Source organism: Lepidochelys kempii, chromosome 3, assembly GCF_965140265.1.
Source record: "Lepidochelys kempii isolate rLepKem1 chromosome 3, rLepKem1.hap2, whole genome shotgun sequence".
Taxonomy (NCBI): Eukaryota; Metazoa; Chordata; order Testudines; family Cheloniidae; genus Lepidochelys; species Lepidochelys kempii.
Genome location: NC_133258.1, coordinates 99,026,103 through 99,047,387, shown reverse-complemented (window position 1 = coordinate 99,047,387; position 21,285 = coordinate 99,026,103). Strand labels below are relative to the sequence as shown.

General features: G+C 39.6%; 1 protein-coding gene across 11 annotated transcripts in view; it reads right to left on the bottom strand.

The window, feature by feature from the left end:
• Positions 1–21,285, bottom strand: part of L3MBTL3 (L3MBTL histone methyl-lysine binding protein 3) — a 151,987-nt gene that overhangs the window by 73,887 nt on the left and 56,815 nt on the right. For all 11 annotated transcript variants that reach the window (XM_073337277.1, XM_073337281.1, XM_073337276.1 and 8 more), the window contains 3 exons: positions 18,870–19,005; positions 6,445–6,536; positions 4,559–4,710 (listed from right to left, as the gene is read on the bottom strand). In XM_073337277.1, the coding sequence (XP_073193378.1) occupies positions 4,559–4,710; positions 6,445–6,536; positions 18,870–19,005 (380 nt within the window). The remainder of the gene's footprint in view (positions 1–4,558; positions 4,711–6,444; positions 6,537–18,869; positions 19,006–21,285) is intronic.

Sequence of the window (21,285 nt, the reverse complement as noted above, 5' to 3'; positions counted from 1 at the left end):
TAATTAAAAGCAAATTCTGTACCTAAATTATCCCTTGGTCTTTTTAATCCAATGTGCTCCCCTCAAAAAAAATGACTCCTTTTTGAGCAATGATGGAGCAGATTTGATCATTTCAGAAGAGCTCAGAAGTAGATGGTAAGTCAGAGAGAGCAGTTTTTAAAGGGGCATGTTTTTAAAGGGTACCAAACAAAATAGTAAAGATGGTGTAGAGAGTGTGGATATAAGCCTTTTGCATAGGACCATTCCAAGTGTTCATTCTGCTCCCAACACTCAAATAGTTCATTCAGGATAGGACACAGGAATTAGACAGTCAAACAATAAAAATCTACATTCTGGCTTTCTTTGTTGCTAGAGATGCAATGAGGGAGCAGAGTTGTCGAGGCTGTGCAGAGGTTTCATGAGTAAAGTGGTCTGCACAAGGCAGACAAACAGAATGGCTCAGTGGGGCCTCAAGCCACACACTGGGCAATGAGTGCTCTTTGTCTCTGATATAAAAAGCTGTAACGTTATCTATCTCCAGTGCGTGTCTCCAGGTTCCAGCAGGAACTCACAGCCATTTTTATTAGTAGTCTTTATATAACAAATATACCAATATATAACAAATCCTAACACTAAGACTGTTCAACCAGGAAACATCCTCAAGTTTTAGATTACACATTCAGTTTCACTACTGACTTTAAGGAGAGCAGTTAAACTAATGTAATAACGTTTGAAAATTCCATCTCCAGGGAAGGAGATGATTAGTTAAGGATTACAGCCTTAAATCACACCAGTTTAAATTTTTCCTTCTACTGACTACTTTGTAAGAGAACAAAACTCTCATGGATCCCATCACAGCCTTTCATTGATCACCAGGAGCACACAGTAGTTTAGGAACACCTCTATTAAGCCATTCAAATTTTTCCCTTTTCCTGTTACCACCACCACCACCTCGATGAGTCACAGCAACCACACTGTCTGCCTTACAGGCCCAAAGCCTGGTTAAAAAAAAAACAACCCACAAACAAATGACCTGGTACCAGTACAATGTGGCTTTCATCTCCAAACTGAATGTTAGAAACAGACCCCAAAAAATGTCAGGAATATGCATTGATTGGTTGCCCTAAAGATAACATATGGACATCTTTCAGTGTTAATGCACTTGGTAGAACAGTCTTACATCACACTTATGACTTTGGTTTTGTGTCACACCCAAGAGATGTTCCAGGTCAGGGCTGGGGCATTGATTCAGTACTGATTCAAAAAGGAGTACTGGATCACCTAATGTGACCAGATAGCAAGTGTAAAAAATCAGGACAGGGGATGGGGTGGGGGGTAATAGGTGCCTATATAATAAAAAGCCCCCAAAATTGGGACTGTCCCTATAAAATTGGAACATCTGGTCACTAGGATCACTAACACCTGTTGCTTAACAGAAATGAGCCCTGGTTGCAACTTGGGAAACTGTTATTTAAAGCTTTGAATCATTAAAATACTCACTATTCTTGGATCATTGGTCCTCTCGTATAAACTTGTAAAAATATTTAACCCTAATCATTATGTGACTGCATTAATTGTGAATATTGCATGCATTAATCAGAATTATTTTTCAAATAGAGAAAAGCTATGTTGCTACTTCTTAAAATATGAAGAATATAGCTGCAGAAGTGAAAAATTACAGCTGCTTTATCCTGACATGATAAAGTTTAGCCCCGGCACTTACTGTTCTCATAGAAATACCAAATGTTCTGTCATTTCTAGATAAGAAGGGGGGAAATGGATAGGTTTGCAGAATGCAGAGCAAATTTTACTTTCCTGAACATAAATAATACTCTATTTTGTTCACTTTTCTTTCTCCTAAAAACTAATGCCAATGATTTATTTCTTGGGATTTATAGGCCATTGAAATATTATCACCATGTTTTATAGGGCTGTAGTAATGACACTAACTCTAGCTGAGACACTTTCACTTTAAGTTATTAATGTATGTTCAGAAAATATTCAGAAAAAAATACATATGGGCTGAAAGTTAAGCTTATAAAATAGTTTTAGAGCTGATATTTTTTTCTTCTGCTGTTGAGTTTGGTAAAATTACATTCAGCTGTTTTTCATTTATCCAAGAGAGGAAAGAAATGTTTTAGACTTTACAAAAATAAATCTTATTTCCACTTGGATAAGGTACAAAATGGCTGTATTTTTAAAGTCTGAAAAGACCTCATGAGGAATAAAGAGAACTGTTTGGCAATAATCTATTGTATGTGTTTCATATGCCATTTTCTCTTATAGATCCTTACCGATTTAGGCATGTTCTAAGGGTGGTGGGTATGTGGAAAGCCCATCACTCTGCAAAAGCCCTATAGTACTCTTCTCTTGTACATTTAAGAACAGGGGCACATCTGTCGAGTGCATGTTTGGATGTGGAGCCAGGTACTTGAGGTATTTCTAAGGCACCTACAATCCTCGTATCTAAACTCGGGACAAAGAGCAGTGAGTACACCCATGAGGTCCAACTTCCAGACTTCCTTTTCTGCCAGTATGTGTCTTTTGATGTTTTTGTTTGTTTTAATCATTCATCTATGTTCTTTCCTTCCTTCTCCCCAGTTCCATGCCAGTTCTAAACACACCAGTAAAAAGGGGAGGGCTACTCGGTCAAGGATTTTTTTTTTTTTTCCCCCTGGTAGATTTTCCTGTGTGCGTTTCCATGAGACATTTACACACTTTACAAAAATTCAGTTTTACGTAGCCTCCTTCACATACGTTTTTTTTAGCAGCTTCCCCAGGACCTTTCCGGCCAGACAGGAAAACTGCATAATGATGTCACTAATGGGGCAATGTTTCAAATAGGCTCTGGTAAAATCTTACATGCCAAATGAGCATACTCAAAACTGATTTCTTCAATCCTCTATACATTTTTTATTTCAATTTTTCTCACCCTGTCCTATAAAAAGGTACTATAGCTGAATTATAACTATTTGGATGTGAAATCTGGAGATCTTTATTCCTGTGTTTTACAGTAATTTGAGAGCACAACAAAAGAGTTAAAATTCTGAAAAACTTTGTTTTTGCTATTCAGTTGCTCAAAAGATTGGTAGGTGATTTTAATGCTGCTGAGATTTAAAAGTATTGTTAATAGTATGTTATAATTTAAATCTAAATAAATAAATGGCATTTCCCCTTGAAGTTTCAACTTTCTCCAGTCACATGCTACTTCTCCAGTATCAGAAGACTTCCTAAAAATAATCACTAACCCTAATTCCACATGTCATATCACCTGTGGATGTAACCCATGACTGCTTACTTTGCCTACCTCTGTCTGACCCAAATACTTGCTTGCCACTGTTTCAGTAAGTTCATTCTCCTCCAGTTCATTTTTGGCATCAGCAGCTACAATCACAACCTCCATGGGTGCACAGTAAGTATTTTCATCTATTCTCTATTCTTTTCTATATGGGCTCTTGACCCACCACTGAATACCTCAAACAAAATATTTTTTGCCATTTATTTTTAGGTAACGAACAATTCCTTATTTTGACTTCTTATTAATATTATTTCATAGTCCTTAGCCACAACATTACCAGTTTCTCAATGTAAAATGTTAACACAAAGTTGAGGACGGGAGCTACCGCTAGCAATACTAAGACACAGAATATTTCAGTAAGTTTCAGATAATTTTCAAACTTTTGGAAGCTTGTCTGAAAAAAACAGCAAATCCTTTAGGGTTTATTCATCAGTTATATATGTTTCCGTAGCATCCTACTTCTTTATACAGCTTGCTGATTAAGATGCAGATGTAGCAAAAGCAAATATGCATGTTGTAAACTAAAACTGAACTGCATAACAACATTGTATGTCACGCTGGTAATAAAATTACTGTTGGTACATTCAATGAATAATGCAGAATTTTCACACATGCTCATCCTCCAGACCCCCAATATACCTCCACACATTAAAGTTCTGCCAGCAAGAATTTAATAAATCAGGGAAACAAGTTAGTAGCTGCAGTCTGCAAGGTATGCCGGGCCTTAACCCCATTTTATTACTCTGCTAAAGCCTTAGGAAACAAGACTGAAGTTCTGACTACACAACATAACTGTGATGCAGTACAATCAAGAGACAATCATGCCCTTCAACAGATTTTATTAGCAGGGCATATGGGCCAGACCTAGACACACCCTGATGAAATGCAGCTGCTGTTTCAGTCATGGCTACCAGCATGCCCAATACTGATGGTACTGGTATGCCCATGTGCCTATTTCCCAATAAAAAATCCAACATGAAGATGCATTGCAAAATTAAAAGAGAAATTACTTATATCAGATTTAGTTTCACATGCAACAACACCACCCATTTTCCACAATCTTGTGAAAGCTGTGTACATGCAACTTGAACATCTACATTTGATAACCTGGCCCCTAACATTTACTACAGATGTTGAATGGTCTAGAAGACATATTTATAAAAATCTGCTAAAAGCTGATGTGCTGACTACATGCAGAGTACAAAAAGTACCAGGGAAAGATACGGTCTTAACAAATTTCTGATATGACTTATTAAAATATAACAAATACAAAGGTCATACCAATAGTCATAGCTCTCATCCCAGTTATCAAAATGAACCAGGAAACGATTGTCCACCATGTCTGTTACCGTAGCAACACAGATGAATGTAGGATTTTTTTTGTCTACAGCTTCAAGCTTCATTCCCACTCGAAATCCCGATGGAATAACTGTCTGCTCAAACAGAAAGTTTAAATTAAAGGTAAATAACATGCTCTACATCCCAAAACCTCCCCAGAGTCCACAATCAATACATACAAGTCATTTAAAAATTTATCATTTAAAAATTTACTAATTAGCTGGCCAACAATGCAGCAACAGCCCAATTAGCTTACATGAAAGATGCTCAAACATAGACACAGACTCTGAGATCATGGTTTGTGAACCAAAAATTTTTGACCATGCTACAAAATTTGTAGACTTTGGTTTTGACTCTGCCTCATCAGACACTACCTCTGACAGCTTTCTCCTAGTCCCATAAAATGATAAAAATTGTATGATGCCAGTTCATGATACAGGCATGATAGCCAAACTGGGTAAAAAGTTGGATAAAAGAAAGATTAAAAACCAGCCAAGAGAAACTGTTGCTTACGCCTAATAAAGATTAAAAGTTATTCCATGTTTTGGTCAATATTCTTAGTCTGAGAAGGAGAGAAGCAGGCTTAAATCCAGTGCTGCCACAAAAGTATAAACAAGCTTATAAAATTTAGGGAGGATTCACAGGAAAATATGCACAAGAATTGAGGCCAGGAGCAGAAGCCAAAGTGGATAGCAGCCGGGGATAGAGAGGAGCTGAGGGGTAGGAGCAGAAGGAGACAGGGAGAGACTGGAAGAGGACAAGGAGCAGAGACAAGGGAACAGGGATGTAGTGGAAGGGCCTGGGGGAGAAAGGTTTGGAGGGGAGCAGGAGTCAGTCAGTGATGGGAGGGGACAGGCAGGATCTGGGGGGATAGAAGCAGCAGGTGGGATGACAGAGGCAGAAGGGTCTATAGCCATTAGAACCACTCCCCTACAGAACCTAGAATTTAACCCATTATTCCTGAGTTTCAACACTCCTTTGTTGTGTGTCTCTCATCCCCCTCTGGTGGCAGATCCACACAGATGCTAACAGCCTTCCACTGCTACCAGCTACTCTGTTAACTCAGGTGGAGAGAAAGGATCATCCTGTGGTTAGGGGACTGGCTTAGGATGTGAAGACCCAGGTTCAATTACCTGCTCTATCACAGACTTCTTGTGAGACCTTGGGCAAGTCACTTAACCTCTCTGTGGCTCAGCTCCCCATCTGTGGATAATAATGCTTTTCTCACAGGGGTGTTGTAAGGATTAATACACTGAGAGATTATAAAACATTTGAGGTCGATTGATAAAAAAAGGGTTATATAAGAAATTATTTCATATGATGAAACTTTGGGGGTTTTTTCAGTTTAAAAAATGTAGGAGACACATTAAAAAATGTTAAAAGAATGTGAATATTGCAAAGTCAAATACTCAAAAGTTAGGAAATACCAGATTTAAGGTGGACCATTCATCCTGTGCACAGAATGAGGCGCAGGACCTGTGAAAAAAATAGTGTTTACTCGTACAACTAAGGACTGTAGCAGAATGCATATGCATAAGGGGGCTTAATTAAGGTTAAACAGGCACCCTTACTTCTAGTATTTCCTAACTTTTGAATGCTTGACATTGCAACCTTAAAGTTCTTTTAACACAATTTTTTTTTATGTTTATTATATTAATTTAATTCATGTGTATTTCAGAGGTGAATTTTAATAAGAATAATCATTTATCAAACCTTAAGGAAAAAATTATTTACAGGATTTCCAAAGTGTCCCGATACTGAAATGATATAAATGAACCGGCTAGCAATGTTCTACAGCAATGAAGATGCAGCAAATGAAGAATACCTACCGTGTTCTGGTTTTCAAACAAAGATTTAGGAGCAGCTTGAGCCTTACATGTTTTAAGATATGAGGGCCAGTTAAATTCCTCTTCTTCATATCCTAAAAGGTTTCCACGAAAGTGAGAGAGAAGAAAATATGCATGAGACACAGGGTTGATTATGGCAATTATAATCTTCCATAAAATTATTTTTTCAGCAATACATTTTTCATCTAGTCCCAAATCATTCAATTCCAGAATTTCACATATGGAAAAAATTAAAGAACTTAAAATCATTTAAATTTAACATAATATAATAATATTATAAGTATCTTCTATAGTAAAACTTAATATTTGGGGCCTGTTTCTCTGCTACATTACGCCAGTTTTATCCCAACTTAACGCCGATGATTTCAATTATTTCTATTTTTATTTGGCACCTGGTAATTCAGAGAGGAATCGCTAATCCTTCCCTGCTACCAGTTAGCAAAGCTTATTTATCACAATGACCAGCTTTCTTTTTAGTATCTGAACAAAATATTATGATGACCTGAGTGTCTATTTTTCCTCCTGATCTGAAGTTGATCGGCTTCTCGTCTTTTTCCAGGACTGAAGTTTTGACTGTTCCCAATCTTCATATAGGAGGAAAGATGGTCTTTTGGCTCAGGCTTTGGATTGGGACTCAGGAGATTTGGGTTCAATTCCTAGTTCTCCCCCAGATTCCATGGGTGACCTGAGGCAAACTTTCTCTGTGCCTCTATTCCCTATAAGCAAAATAGGGATAATACTACCTTCTCCAATCCAGTTCTCTTTTATAACAAGGTTTAAAAGAGAACTGGATAAATTCATGGAGGTTAAATCCATTAATGGCTATTAGCCAGGATGGGTAAGGAATCGTGTCCCTAGCCTCTGTATGTCAGAGGGTGGAGAAGGATGGCAGGAGAGAGATCACTAGATCATTAACAGTTAGGTTCACTCCCTCTGGTGCACCTGGCACTGGCCACAGTCGGTAGACAGGATACTGGGCTGGATGGACTTTTGATCTGACCCAGTATGGCCATTCTTATGTTCTTTCTTCCACAGTGTCTATTTGTATCTTTCTTCCACAGTGTCTATTTGCAGTGTCTATTTGTATCATAAGCTCTTTAGGAGTGGGACTGTCTCTTACTATGTGTATATAAAAAAAAAACACTTTGGTACAATGAGGCCTGAGTTTTGGTTGAGCCCAGTAGCTGTTACTCTACTACAAATAAATAACAGTACTAACAAAAATGTTTTTGGAAACAAGCAATTATCAGAACATGAACATTGTACACTTTATCAGTACGGATGACCACAATTTTCCCAAGAATGTAGCTATTTTGTTTTGCTTCTGTGTTTCAACAAACATTTCTTAGTATAATTTCCCCCTTTTCACTCTGTTTCTTTTAGAAGAAAATTTACAGAAAATAATGTAGCTCATGGGAAAAGTCTAACTATTCATATTCCTGGTCACTAAAAAAAGGCAACAAAGATTACTAGTATACATAGTTACAGGTCTTCCTTTGTTTCTCTGTTGTATAGTCATATAAAGCCATTTCAAGATACTGCATAAAAGTCAGGGGGAGTCAATTATTTTCTGTTAACGTCCACATTTCTTGGTTAAGGTATAATTAAGGTCCAGACTTCAAAGACAATAATTAAAAAAAAATAACAATAATGATAACAGGTAAATAAAAAGATTTTGGTGTCTGTTCAAAAGCATCTGGTCGTCGGGATTTGGTCCACAGTCCCCATATTGACTACTCCCAGCATAGATGTTACAGATATATAAGCCAAGCTTAACCATACTGTTAATCATTTACCACACAATATATCCCCCTTCTGAGTGCTATTTAAAATATACCAGGAGAAAATAATTGGCTTTAACCTTTTGGGACCCTCTTATTTTGTGAAGCATCATAAGAAAATTATTGAGCAGCCCCTTCTTCCTTTTAGGCCTGCCCTCCCCTCACAGTTTTAAATGTAAATATTAGCTAAAATTAAATTAACTGCAAAAAACAAATATAACTAAGCCCCCTTCTCTGGGTTTGTGACGGTGCTCCCCATAAGGCTTTATGGAAATATGCTTATGAATGTATATATGACATAACTAGAAAATGTTTTATGCTACATATGCCATATAACATATCTCTGTAAAGGTTATGATCTACTGAATCTATTAAGCCTATTTGTATGCATGTATCATTTTTGTAATCAAAGTTATGAATATTGGCTGTGTACTTGCTTGATTTTTAAGTAACCTTTGTAAAGCATTTGGTCAGCTTCTTGAGAAAGGAATGTGCAAATCAAGAAGCGCTTAAGGGACAATGGATCTTGGAATGCTCCAATCCACATAAGAAGTCTACTTGAGGACGTTCAAGGTAGCATGTGACCCAGGGCTGCTATCTGTAAAAAACGGAGTTATGCATGGACATGTGATTTTCCCATGTGACTCCAAAACTCCATCTTGGAGCTGGACTTTGCATAGGAGAGAGGAGGGGGTCTGCACCCACAAGAGAAAGTCTATTTAAACCCCTGGGAGACCTCTCCATTTTGTCTTCAGCTGGCTAAAGAGATAGCCTCTCCACCCCCAAAGACACTGAAAGAAACTGGAACAAAAGACAGTAACGACAGGGGGTGTGAGTGATTGCTGGGCCCAGACTAGAAGGAGACTAGTCTGTAAAAGGAAGCTTACTGGAACTGGTGAGGTTTTTATCTGTATTCAGTTTTATTACTGTACTAGACTTACACTTGCATGTTTTATTTTATTTTGCTTGGTAATTCACTTTGTTCGGTCTGTTACTACTTGGAACCACTTAAATCCTACTTTCTGTATTTAATAAAATCACTTTTTACTTATTAATTAACCCAGAGTATCTATTAATACCGGGGGAGAGGGGGGTAACAGCTGTGTATCTCTCTCTATCAGTGTTAAAGAGGGTGAACAATTTATGAGTTTACCCTCTATAAGCTTTATTCAGGGTAAAATGGATTTATTTGGGGTTTGGACCCCACTGGGAGTTGGATCTGAGTGTCAAAGACAGGAACATTTCTTAAGCTGGTTTCTGCTAAATCTGCAGCTTTGGGGCATGTGGTTCAGACCCTGAATCTGCGTTACAGCAGACTGGCGTGTCTGGCTCAACAAGACAGGATGCTGGAGTCCCAAGCTGGCGGGGAAAGGAGGGGCAGAAGTAGTCTTGGCACATCAGTTGGCAGCCCCAAGGGGGTTTCTGTGAGCCAACCATCACAGGGTTCATAGGGGCCTCTTGTCTTGAGCAGAAGAGCTGTAGGCGCACTCCTATATGCAAACCAGCTGTACAAATTACCCCTCAGGGGGGCCACAAAAACACAAGACTTTATTTTGCCCACAGTGGGTACTCCATGGTGCTTAATAAATAATGCCACTGCCTTAATCACTTTCCAGTCAACATACACACACAACTCACATCAGTACTACCAGAAAGTGTCCAACTCATTAACTAAAAACTAGACTCCAATATCTTACTATAATACTTATAATACTCTAAAACTTTTCTTCTTTTTACAGGTTTGTTTTCAGCCCTCAGTGATTATTTGAACATTTTTGTTATGTGAATTTTCTTGTTTTTAATCATCTCTTGCAGAAATTGCATTACCAAGTTTGTTTGAAATTACATCATCATTAGGGCTATTTACTAAATGTATTTTAAATCTGAAAATATATCACATATATTGTTTTAATATAGTCTTTAGAAAGGGTGATAGCATATATGAGACTTAATTTTTAAACACTGTTACCGTAGCTGTTTTCATTTAGGTTGGCTTAGTAACACTGGTTTATTTTGTTTTATAACACAAACATTACCCCTTTGCATAATTTAATTTTCACAATAAAGTATCAGAAGGGGGAAATTCTGTCTTCACTGTGAATTTTCATATTAGGCCCCTCCATGCCTGACAGTTTTCAAAATGGCTGTTCCCTGTTGCATTTGCAAAGAGTGAAGATGAATGCAGGTTAAGTTGAACAATAGGAACTGTTTTAAACCCTGGGCACTGCTCTGTCCATGTTCTGAGTTGCTTCCAACCTAACTTCCTGCATTCCCTTTTTTCTTGGTATCCCATCAACAACAATCCCTCCAGTTCCACTGATAATGATGCATCTTCCCAATTTTACAAACATTTTAATATAAACACTGAAAACAAACAGATGCCCAGACTCCTCACCCCATGTTCCTTTAACCAGAGGTGTTGGCATAAGCAACTGGCTGCTCCTGCAAAAGAGCTACACCTAATCCTTGTTTCAATGCATCACACTCAGTGGCTCTCCTGGCTGGTAGTACTTAAGGACAGGGGCATATATTATCACTTGTTACAGCATGTCAAATGTTTGCTGTTGGGGACCTGCCCAATCTCACTCAACATGCTGCCTTCTGAGCTACTGAAGCCAGGTGTGGACAGAACTTAGACAAAAAAAATTATCGCTCTTATTGAGTGCTGTAGACCACATTCACATCCACTGGAGATGGCATGTCTTTGCTTGGTCTACTTTCAGGCTCTTTGCGTGAGCGGATGTCCAACGTGTGTCACCTCACACTGATTAACATTTTTTTGTGGGTTTAGGTTTATATTCTTGTCCCTGCATCATTGTAGAAAAGCTTGCAGTTTTTGGTCATGGTCTCATTCAGTTTTTGTATTGTTCCTCCTTTCATCTACAGTGAAGATATCATCTCAAATTATTTTCACTCCAGGCAATCCTTCCAGCACCTGGGGGAGTCTTTTCTGGCACATCTCCTGTGCTGGGCTTATGCCCACTGGCATTCACAGTCAGCTATAGCAACCAAATGGTGATGCAAAGGTTGTCAGCATGCTGGACATTTTATTCTGACTTTCATAGATTCATAGATATTTAGGTCAAAAGGGACCATTATGATAATCTAGTCTGACCTCCTGCACAAGGCAGGCCACAGAATTTCACCCACCACTCCTACAAAAAACACCTCACACCTATATCTGTGCTATTGAAGTCCTCAAATCGTAGTTTAAAGACTTCAAGGAGCAGAGAATCCTCCAGCAAGTGACCCGTGCCCCATGCTATAGAGGAAGGCGAAAAACCTCCAGGGCCTCTTCCAATCTGCCCTGGAGGAAAATTCCTTCCCGACCCCAAATATGGTAATCAGCTAAACCCTGAGCATATGGGCAAGATTCATCAGCCAGATACTACAGAAAATTCTTTCCAGGGTAACTCGGATCCCACCCCATCTAATATCCCATCACAGGCCATTGGGCCTATTTACCGTGAATATTTAATTACCAAAACCATGTTATCCCATCATACCATCTCCTCCATAAACTTATCAAGTTTAATCTTAAAGCCAGATAGATCTTTTGCCCCCACTGCTTCCCTTGGAAGGCTATTCCAAAACTTCACTCCTCTGATGGTTAGAAACCTTCATCTAATTTCTAGTCTAAATTTCCTGGTGGCCAGTTTATATCCATTTGTTCTTGTGTCCACATTGGTACTGAGCTTAAATAATTCCTCTCCCTCTCCAGTATTTCTCCCTCTGATATATTTATAGAGAGCAATCATATCTCCCCTCAACCTTGTTTTAGTTAGGCTAAACAAGCCAAGCTCCTTGAGTCTCCTTTCATAAGACAAGTTTTCCATTCCTGAGATCATCCTAGTAGCCCTTCTCTGTACCTGTTCCAGTTTGAATTCATCCTTCTTAAACATGGGAGACCACAACTGCACACAGTATTCCAGGTGAGGTCTCACCAGTGCCTTGTATAACGGTACTAAAACCTCCTTATCTCAACTGGAAATACCTCTCCTGATGCATCCCAAGACCGCATTAGCTTTTTTCACGGCCATATCACATTGGCAGCTCATAGTCATCCTATGATCAACCAATACTCCAAGGTCCTTTTCCTCCTCCATTACTTCTAATTGATGTGTCCCTAGCTTATAACTAAAATTCTTGTTATTAATCCCTAAATGCATAACCTTACATTTCTCACTATTAAATTTCATCCTATTACTATTACTCCAGTTTACAAGGTCATCCAGATCCTCCTGTAGGATATCCCTGTCCTTCTCTAAATTGGCAATACCTCCCAGCTTTGTATCATCCACAAATTTTATTAGCACACTCCCACTTTTTGTGCCAAGGTCAGTAATAAAAAGATTAAATAGGATTGGTCCCAAAACTGATCCTTGAGGAACTCCACTGGTAACCTCCCTCCAGCCTGACAGTTCACCTTTCAGTAGGACCCGTTGTAGTCTCCCCTTTAACCAATTCCTTATCCACCTTTCAATTTTCCTATTGATCCCCATCTTATCCAATTTAACTAATAATTCTCCATGTGGCACGGTATCAAACGCCTTACTGAAATCTAGGTAAATTAGATCCACTGGGTTTCCTTTGTCTAAAAAATCTGTTACTTTCTCGAAGAAGGAGATCAGGTTGGTTTGGCACGATCTACCTTTTGTAAAACCATGTTGTATTTTGTCCCATTTACCATTGATTTCAATGTCCTTAACTACCTTCTCCTTCAAAATTTTTTCCAAGACCTTGCATACTACAGATGTCAAACTAACAGGCCTATAATTACCCGGATCACTTTTTTTCCCTTTCTTAAAAATAGGAACTATGTTAGCAATTCTCCAATCATACGGTACAATCCCTGAGTTTACAGATTCATTAAAAATTTTTGCTAATGGGCTTGCAATTTCATGTGCCAATTCCTTTAATATTCTTGGATGAAGATTATGTGGGCCCCCCGATTTAGCCCCATTAAGCTGTTTGAGTTTCGCTTCTACCTCAAATATGGTAATGTCTACCTCCATATCCTCATTCCCTTTGTCATGCTACCATTATCCCTAAGATCCTCTTTAGTCTTATTAAAGACTGAGGCAAAGTATTTGTTTAGATATTGGGCCATGCCTAGATTATCCTTGACCTCCACTCCATCCTCCGTGTTTAGCGGTCCCACTTCTTTCTTTGTTTTCTTCTTATTTATATGACTATAGAACCTTTTACTATTGGTTTTAATTCCCTTTGCAAGGTCCAATTCTATTTGACTTTTAGCCTGTTTCACTTTATCCCTACATGTTCTGACCTCAATAAGGTAGCTTTCCTTGCTGATCCCTCCCTTCTTCCACTCCCTGTATGCTTACTGCTTTTTCTTAATCACCTCTCTGAGATGCTTGCTCATCCAGCTTGGTCTACAACTCCTGCCTATGAATTTTTTCCCCTTTCTTGGGATGCAGGCTTCCGATAGCTTCTGCAGCTTTGATTTAAAATAATCCCAGGCCTCCTCTACCTTTAGATCTATAAATTCTTCAGTCCAATCCACTTCCCTAACTAATTTCCCTAATTTTTGAAAGTGAGCCCTTTTGAAATCAAAAACCCTAGCTGCAGATCACTTGAGCCAAGACTATCCCCTACAACCATTTCTTCTATGAGGTCCTCACTACTCACCAAAACCAAATCTAAAATGGCATCCCCTCTAGTTGGTTCAGCAACTACTTGCTGAAGGAATCCATCAGCTCTGGTTACAGGCCTATCTATTCTTCTCAGTAAGGAGTCCCCAATCACACAGACCTGCCTTTTCCTAGTGACGGTGCTATTCTCCAGTCTATCCCCTGTTCCCTCTGGCTGCAAGTTTTTTCCATTCCTATTCTCCCTTGTAATCCTCTTTAACCCATCCTGTATCCTCCTGGGGCTCATATTTGGTGTAATCTCCATTAACTTTTCCCCTTTTCCTACAGGACTTATGTGCCAAAACCTGTTCCTCACATCACAGACTGTAAAGATTCAGTTCTGGAACGTTCTGGCAAGAGGTCATCAACTGTGGCCAGTGGATATGGCGACATTTCAATACCCTGCTCAGTGGCTTCAGGTCTGTGCAGATGTGTAATTTGCTTGATGGCTTCTTTACTACCATGCTGCTTACTCAGGCTGTTCTGGCCTCTAGAGATGCTCTGAAACCCCTGCTCTGCAGACTTTCAAGTTCCTTGAGCACTCGATTACACAGTGTCACTGGAATTTTCTTTCATGATAAGCACATAGATTCCACTCTGATGCACACATCCTTTGATGTACTCATCTTTGAAAACATCCCCATGTGCTTTTAAAATTGTCTCCATTGTCTGTGGGACTCCCATTTTTGCTTCCTGCATGGCAACTGTAAAATTCTGATGCTGCACCCTGACTAGGTGCATGGTTATATGACTGTATTCATCAAGAGGAGGTTGCTGTGCTTACTATCCTCCAACACAAACTTTAGTTGGTACCGTCTGTTATTCTTCACATTAGTTACTATGAGATCATATTTTCCTCTGGGCTGCATTATGCTCTCACTGTACATTATTGGCTTGCAACTGCTTTTTGTAATGGTGTGTTAAACTCCAGTTCACCCTGAGGAGTCACACTGCAGGAGGTACCACTATCCAACTGAAATTGCACAAGGCTTTTCCCATTTAACATTGTTCCATTCACAGGAGATTGGTATTGTCCCTTGTTGCTTTCCTGTCCCAACAGCCTGAACCTGATATTCTCTCTCACTCAATGACAGAATCATAAGTCATCACCGTTGTCTGATGTGCCATCCCCTTCATGTACAAGTCTGATTCAATCTTTCTGAGAGCTGCTTCTGCTCTTGCACACACTGCTAAAATAGTTCAACTTACCACATTCCTTGCAATGCTGTCCTAGTGTGGGATATTACTTTACCCACTCACACTGCCTCCCACAGTAAATGCAGCTATGGATATGGAACCATGGCCACTTGCCCAACTTTGCTGTGGTCTCACTTCATGTACTTCTGGCATGTTGTGCCTCCCTAAGGTTTTTACCCTCTCAAAATTTCCACTTGAAAATCTTGTAGTGAGCTGTAGCTCACGAAAGCTTATGCTCGAATAAATTTGTTAGTCTCTAAGGTGCCACCAGTACTCCTTTTCTTTTTTGTATATACTTTGGAATGTTGTAGAACTACACAAATACTGCGAAAATACACAATAAATTGTGGATGAACTATTGGGATAAAATGAAACATCTTCACTGGTCAACCCTCCAAACTATAATTCTACCTCTTATAAACAGAAATTCCTAAATATTCTTTTTGCATGTCTTACATAACAATGGAAATCAGAAAAGGTTGTCAGAGTATATGCATGGGCTCCAGAAAACTCACAGTGTGCTGCCTATGATGAAAAGGCTTAACACTGAAAAAAATCGCAACACCACTTTGGAATCCTTGGGCTAGACAAAATGTTATAAAAGACTGTTTCTTTCACTCTACTTTCTAGGGCCCTGATTCTCAAAAGATGTACACAAATACTTATCCCTGTGCACTGAGATTAGTCCCACAATATTGATGGTATGTAAAATTAAAAATGTCTGTCTGACTCTCTTTACAAGGTCATCAGGGCCTTTGCAAAAATCAAAGTTCTGCCAGATGTAGGAAGAATCTCTAGGATAGTTCCTGCATGTATTAAAAAGAAGTGTTTTTTTAAAATTTTTCTTCCATGTTTGGCATCTGACGGGAAATAGCTATATTGCCAGGTTGATCTGGGTCTCTCTCATTTAATAATTTCCCTGCCATTGCGGTGGCTGTAACACTTTGGTCTAATTTCAGTTGTCGGGTTTAATGTACGGGTGCTGGCTGGTGTTGGCGGTCTGGGATACATAGGAGTGCCGAGTAAAGTGGGCTTTGGGGTATGCTGTTATTATGTCTGCTGCTGCATATTTGTACCTTTATTAAAGTGGAATAAACAGTTTATTCTGAGTCCATGTCAGTCTTTGCAGTGTGCCTTCCATCTCCATGGCAACAAAGACAGCAGGCCACAGGAACCCAACTCCCAGTCTTAAACTCTATGACTATGGCCATCTGAGTCCCAGGAAGTCCTAGAATTAGGACTAGGGCTGTCCAGATGCAGCCAAGGTCTGCAAGGTTAGATGCTTTCATTACAGTATGTTTTCTAAAATTTGGATGGAATCCTACAAGGAAGGGTTATAAAAGTGGCTGCAGCAGCTGAAAGTCCAGTTGAAAGGTATAAAAAGAAAACAAGGAAAGGCTGTCTAAGGTATGCAAAAGCATTGACTCAAACTGTGACGAGGCTGTGGACCCAACTGATCTCACATCAGTATAGATCAGGAGTACCTCCGCTGAAGTCAAAAGAATTATGCAGCGGTAAAACTAGTGTGAATGAGACCATAATCAAGCCTAACATGGATCTTTCACCTCAGGAAAAAAAGGGGGTCTTTTGTCTGGGTCTATTCATATTCCAGAAAGGGGTTATAGTACTTTTTTGTATTATGAGAACTACTGTCACTGACACACAGAGAGACCCTACAATGCAACAGCAGTAACAACCTTCAGCTCCTTTAGAAACGTGCACTACATTTACACCATCACATGGAATGGTGCAGGTTCAATTTCATGTCACGTTCCTTTGCTACAAGAGCCAGCAGAGGCTATCAGTGCTATTGAAGCAGCATATTCAGCTCCCTTGTGAATGGGGAATAATTACCTGCTCCACAGCATCACCTTAAGCTAAGTTTAGCCTAGCAACTGCTGTGAATTAGGGCAAACTCTTACAGGGAAGTAAGAGCATATCAGAATTAGTTAACAGTCTTATTCAGGAGAAGGTTTGGAAAGGAGTGAACTCATCTGGCCAGGAAGAGAAGAGATCCAGAGGACCATATGACAGGAAGAGAAACAATCCTAGGGTGGAATGAAACAAGCCAGCCCAAGGGAAGAGCCCAGAATGTATTTGCTAGCTCTGGAGAGGAATGCAGTAGCACAATCCTGTTATCCCAAAGACCTGGGATGTCTTGGGGACAGCAGAACCACACTGCACTATATATTGATGAACCTCTTCTAATAGACATGGTTATGCAGAGGGGTATTAATGATAGGCTGCAGTTTCCCCCAGTTAAAAGGAGGTTTAGCCACCACATGAGGCCTTAAGAGCCTTGCAAAAATAATTTTAAAAAATCATTTCATGTTACATCAATATAAAAACCAACAAAAAAATACCTGAACAAATTTTCCCCACAAATGACTTTTATGACTTTTCAGGAAAAATATGACTCAGAGGATGAGATCTTGTATAGTAGGTCTCCTCCAGCAGCAGTATTTGATGACTAAGAAATGAATAAGCCTCCAAAACCAGGGATTTATAAGGGACAAGCTGACAAAACCTCACCACTGAGTACACACAGTATTTGAAAAACTGGATATGTAACTACCTATTCATTCAGCACATGAAATCCATAACTCCAAGAGGATAGCAGCAGGGAGGAATGGCTTTTGGGAAATATTTTAAATAGTTTAAATAAATTACCTATTTTACATAAGCTAACTATTCAGGGCTACATTACAACCAAAGAGCATAGAAGTTGCATTGTTGCAAGGCAGTGTGGCATGTGGCTGAACCAGGGAAGTGTTTGAAGGCATTCTGCCTTGTGAGGATACATGGCTAGCCTACACCTCCCACATTAAAATAATTAGATATTTAAAATCAAAATAAGTAAGCAAACATATAAGGCACATTTTCAACCAGTCCACATCACTCAGATAAAACAGTGCATGTTGTTATTTTGCAGCCTGATACCCTTATCCTTTATTTCTCCCACAGAGATCTGTCACCTCTCGTTGTCTTTGTCTCAAACTCTCTCCTCGGGGCAGGGACACTATCTTTATCTGTCTGTACAGCTCCATATACGCTGACGGTGATTTATAAATGACAAAATAATAATGGCCAGCCATGGGGCATATTTAGAGGACCCATAGTTGGCCTTCAGCCCTCATTTTGGGCAACCCATTGTATGTTATTGAAGGGCTTACAAGTTCAAGGCCTTTATAGTGTACAAGGCACTAAAGACGCTAGTATTCCATAGCAGCCTATGTATTTTGCTTTTATTTTGGGGCTAGTTTGGTCTCTTCATGCTCCCATCATGTTCTCTTTGAATAACTATTCTGATCATTTTGCTTTTTAGTGTCTCTCATAGTTTTATACAAAAGCACATTCTTTCCTTCCCCTTTGCCTCTTTGTTCTTTCATCTGGCTCCACAGGATCCATTAATGCTTTGCATTTACCTTTCTTCCACCTTTTCACAATGACAGCTATCAGCTCACGAAGCTAATTATCTACAGTCATAAGATGAAGCAAAAGAGAAGTGAACAGGTGGACTGCCCTTATTGTATTGTAATTTGGAATACAAATCAAGACATTTCAACAAAAAAGCAGTTGTGCACTGTACTGGAGATTCACAATACCATCGTATAACATGTTAGATACCCCCAAACAACTGAATAAAAGAAAGAAAGATTTCATGCCAGAAACTTATCAAGATGAAGGAAAATACTGCTGCCAAAGAAAGCTCAGCATTACATGGATAGCAACTGTCTGAAAGATAAAGCAAATCTTTAAGTTGAAAGTTAGACAATACCTTTTGGTGGGTGAAGTTTGTGACCTGTTTTCTCGCACCATCCAGCTGGATGAATGTCTGAAGAATCAGCATTCACCCAGAAGTCGTAACAATCCAAGTAGTCATCAAAATGGAGTCGTATCCTGTAGCCTAAAACCTAAAAACAGTTTGCAAAGTGCACAACTTAGTAAAAGTACACTTGAGCATATTAGTCTCTGTACTACAATATATTCAATGTGCATTCAACCAACTTTTTATTTTTGTTCATGCCAATAATATAAAAACAATGCAGCTTAATAAAGGGAACAACAAAAAGCAAGGCTGCAATAGATCTGAGCACCTCTCTGATGAAAACTGCTGTGTAAATGCTAATAATAAATAATAATAATATTATTATTCAGAGTATGAGTGGCACTTAACATAGTGCTAAAAGAAAACAGAAATCTGAGAGGTGTGTCCAGAATACCTCTTTTGGAGGATAGGTCATTATAACAAGGAGATAATGAGAATCATTATGTAAGAAGTGTAAATGTGAAAGGGGAGATCCCAAAGGACCCTATTCCACAGTAAAAAAAGTCACCTTAATGCCTAAGAGTGGAAGAGGAATTGCATCTCCTCTTCACTGCTAAAGTCTCCTGGGTGCTAAATGTCCCTACCATTTCCCACACTTTTCTGGGTGCCAAATGCCACTACTATCCTATAACCAGTTGTCAAAGCATCCAGCTTCCCCAGGATATCTTGTACAAGGCAGTCTATTTGTCAAAAGACAAACCAAGCATTTGCTGCTACTGGCTTTTATTATTCATAATAATGGCACCTGCCACCTTTGCATCCAATCACTTCTGTAAGGGAAGGGCAGGGAGTTCATAGCCAAGGCCTATAGCTCTTACCCTGGTTCTGATCCACACAAAAACACTTACGCCACTGAGTGGTGGTAGGGCTGAGAGTTTTCCTGCTGATTTCTCTTTGGCCATGAGAGGGAGCTGCCATTCAAAGTCACAAAGCAGATCTGTTACAAACGCAGCTCTCTAGAGAATAGCTTGGGATACAGGAGGACGAGAGCTCGCAACATTGCTTGCGCTGGTATATGATACCACCCCACTCCTGTGAACAGATGGGAGCCGAGGAAGACAGGCGGTAGCCAACACGTAACATGTATGCAGGATGATATGCCTACCTAACACCTGCAGCCAGTGTGTGTTGCACATTGTTGGGAGAGTGGTCACTTTGGATAAGCTATTACCAGCAGGAGAGTGAGTTTGTGTGTGTGTGTTTGGGGGGGGGGGGTGAGAGAACCTGGATTTGTGCTAGAAATGGCCCACCTTGATTTTCATACACATTGTAAGGAGAGTGGTCACTTTGGATAAGCTATTACCAGCAGGAGAGTGAGTTTGTGTGTGTAGTTTTTGGAAAAAAAAGGGGGGGGGTGAGAAAACCTGGATTTGTGCTGGAAATGGCCCACCTTGATTACCATACACATTGTAAAGAGAGGTTTCAGAGTAACAGCCGTGTTAGTCTGTATTCAAAAAAAGAAAGGGAATACTTGTGGCACCTTGGAGACTGGCCAGTTTGTTTGGGCGTGGGCTTTCGTGAGCTGCAGCTCACTTCATCCGATGAGGTGAGCTGTGGCTCATGAGGGCTTGTGCTCGGGTGGATTGGTTGGTCTCTGGGGTGCCACAAGTACTCCTTTTCTTATTGTAAAGAGAGTGGTCACTTTGGATGGGCTATTACCAGCAGGAGAGTGAGTTTTTTTGTGGGGGGGGAGGGGAGGGGGGAGAAAACCTGGATTTGTGCTGGAAATGGCCCAACTTCATTATCATACACATTGTAAGGAGAGTGATCACTTTAGATAAGCTATTACTAGCAGGAGAGTGGGGTGGGAGGAGGTATTGTTTCATGGTCTCTGTGTATATAATGTCTTCTGCAGTTTCCACAGTATGCATCCGATGAAGTGAGCTGTAGCTCACGAAAGCTTATGCTCAAATAAATTGGTTAGTCTCTAAGGTGCCACAAGTACTCCTTTTCCTTCTCTTTTTGCGAATACAGACTAACACGGCTGTTACTCTGAAACCTGTCATTGAGAATTTAGGGGTGGTTTCAAATAGATCAAATTTAGTATCAAAGCAACAAAAGGGAATTCATGTACTCTTTGCACTATTCTTTTTCATATTTAATTTACTTAAACCTGCCATAACTTAAATGTAACTCAAACTGAAAGAATTTTCAGTTTGCCACATTAGAATTTCACAGAACCCAGTGCACTTTGCCACAGAATTCAGGTCCAGCTTACTACAGAGTACTTAAGGCCTTGGTTACACTGATCTTTCAAGTCAGCATGTACAGCAGAAGACATGTCAGAAATAGATATTTCCAAAAGGAGGATATGATTAGAGGCTGTGGAGGGGCTCAGAAATGAGGGGGTAGGAAAAGAACTAAA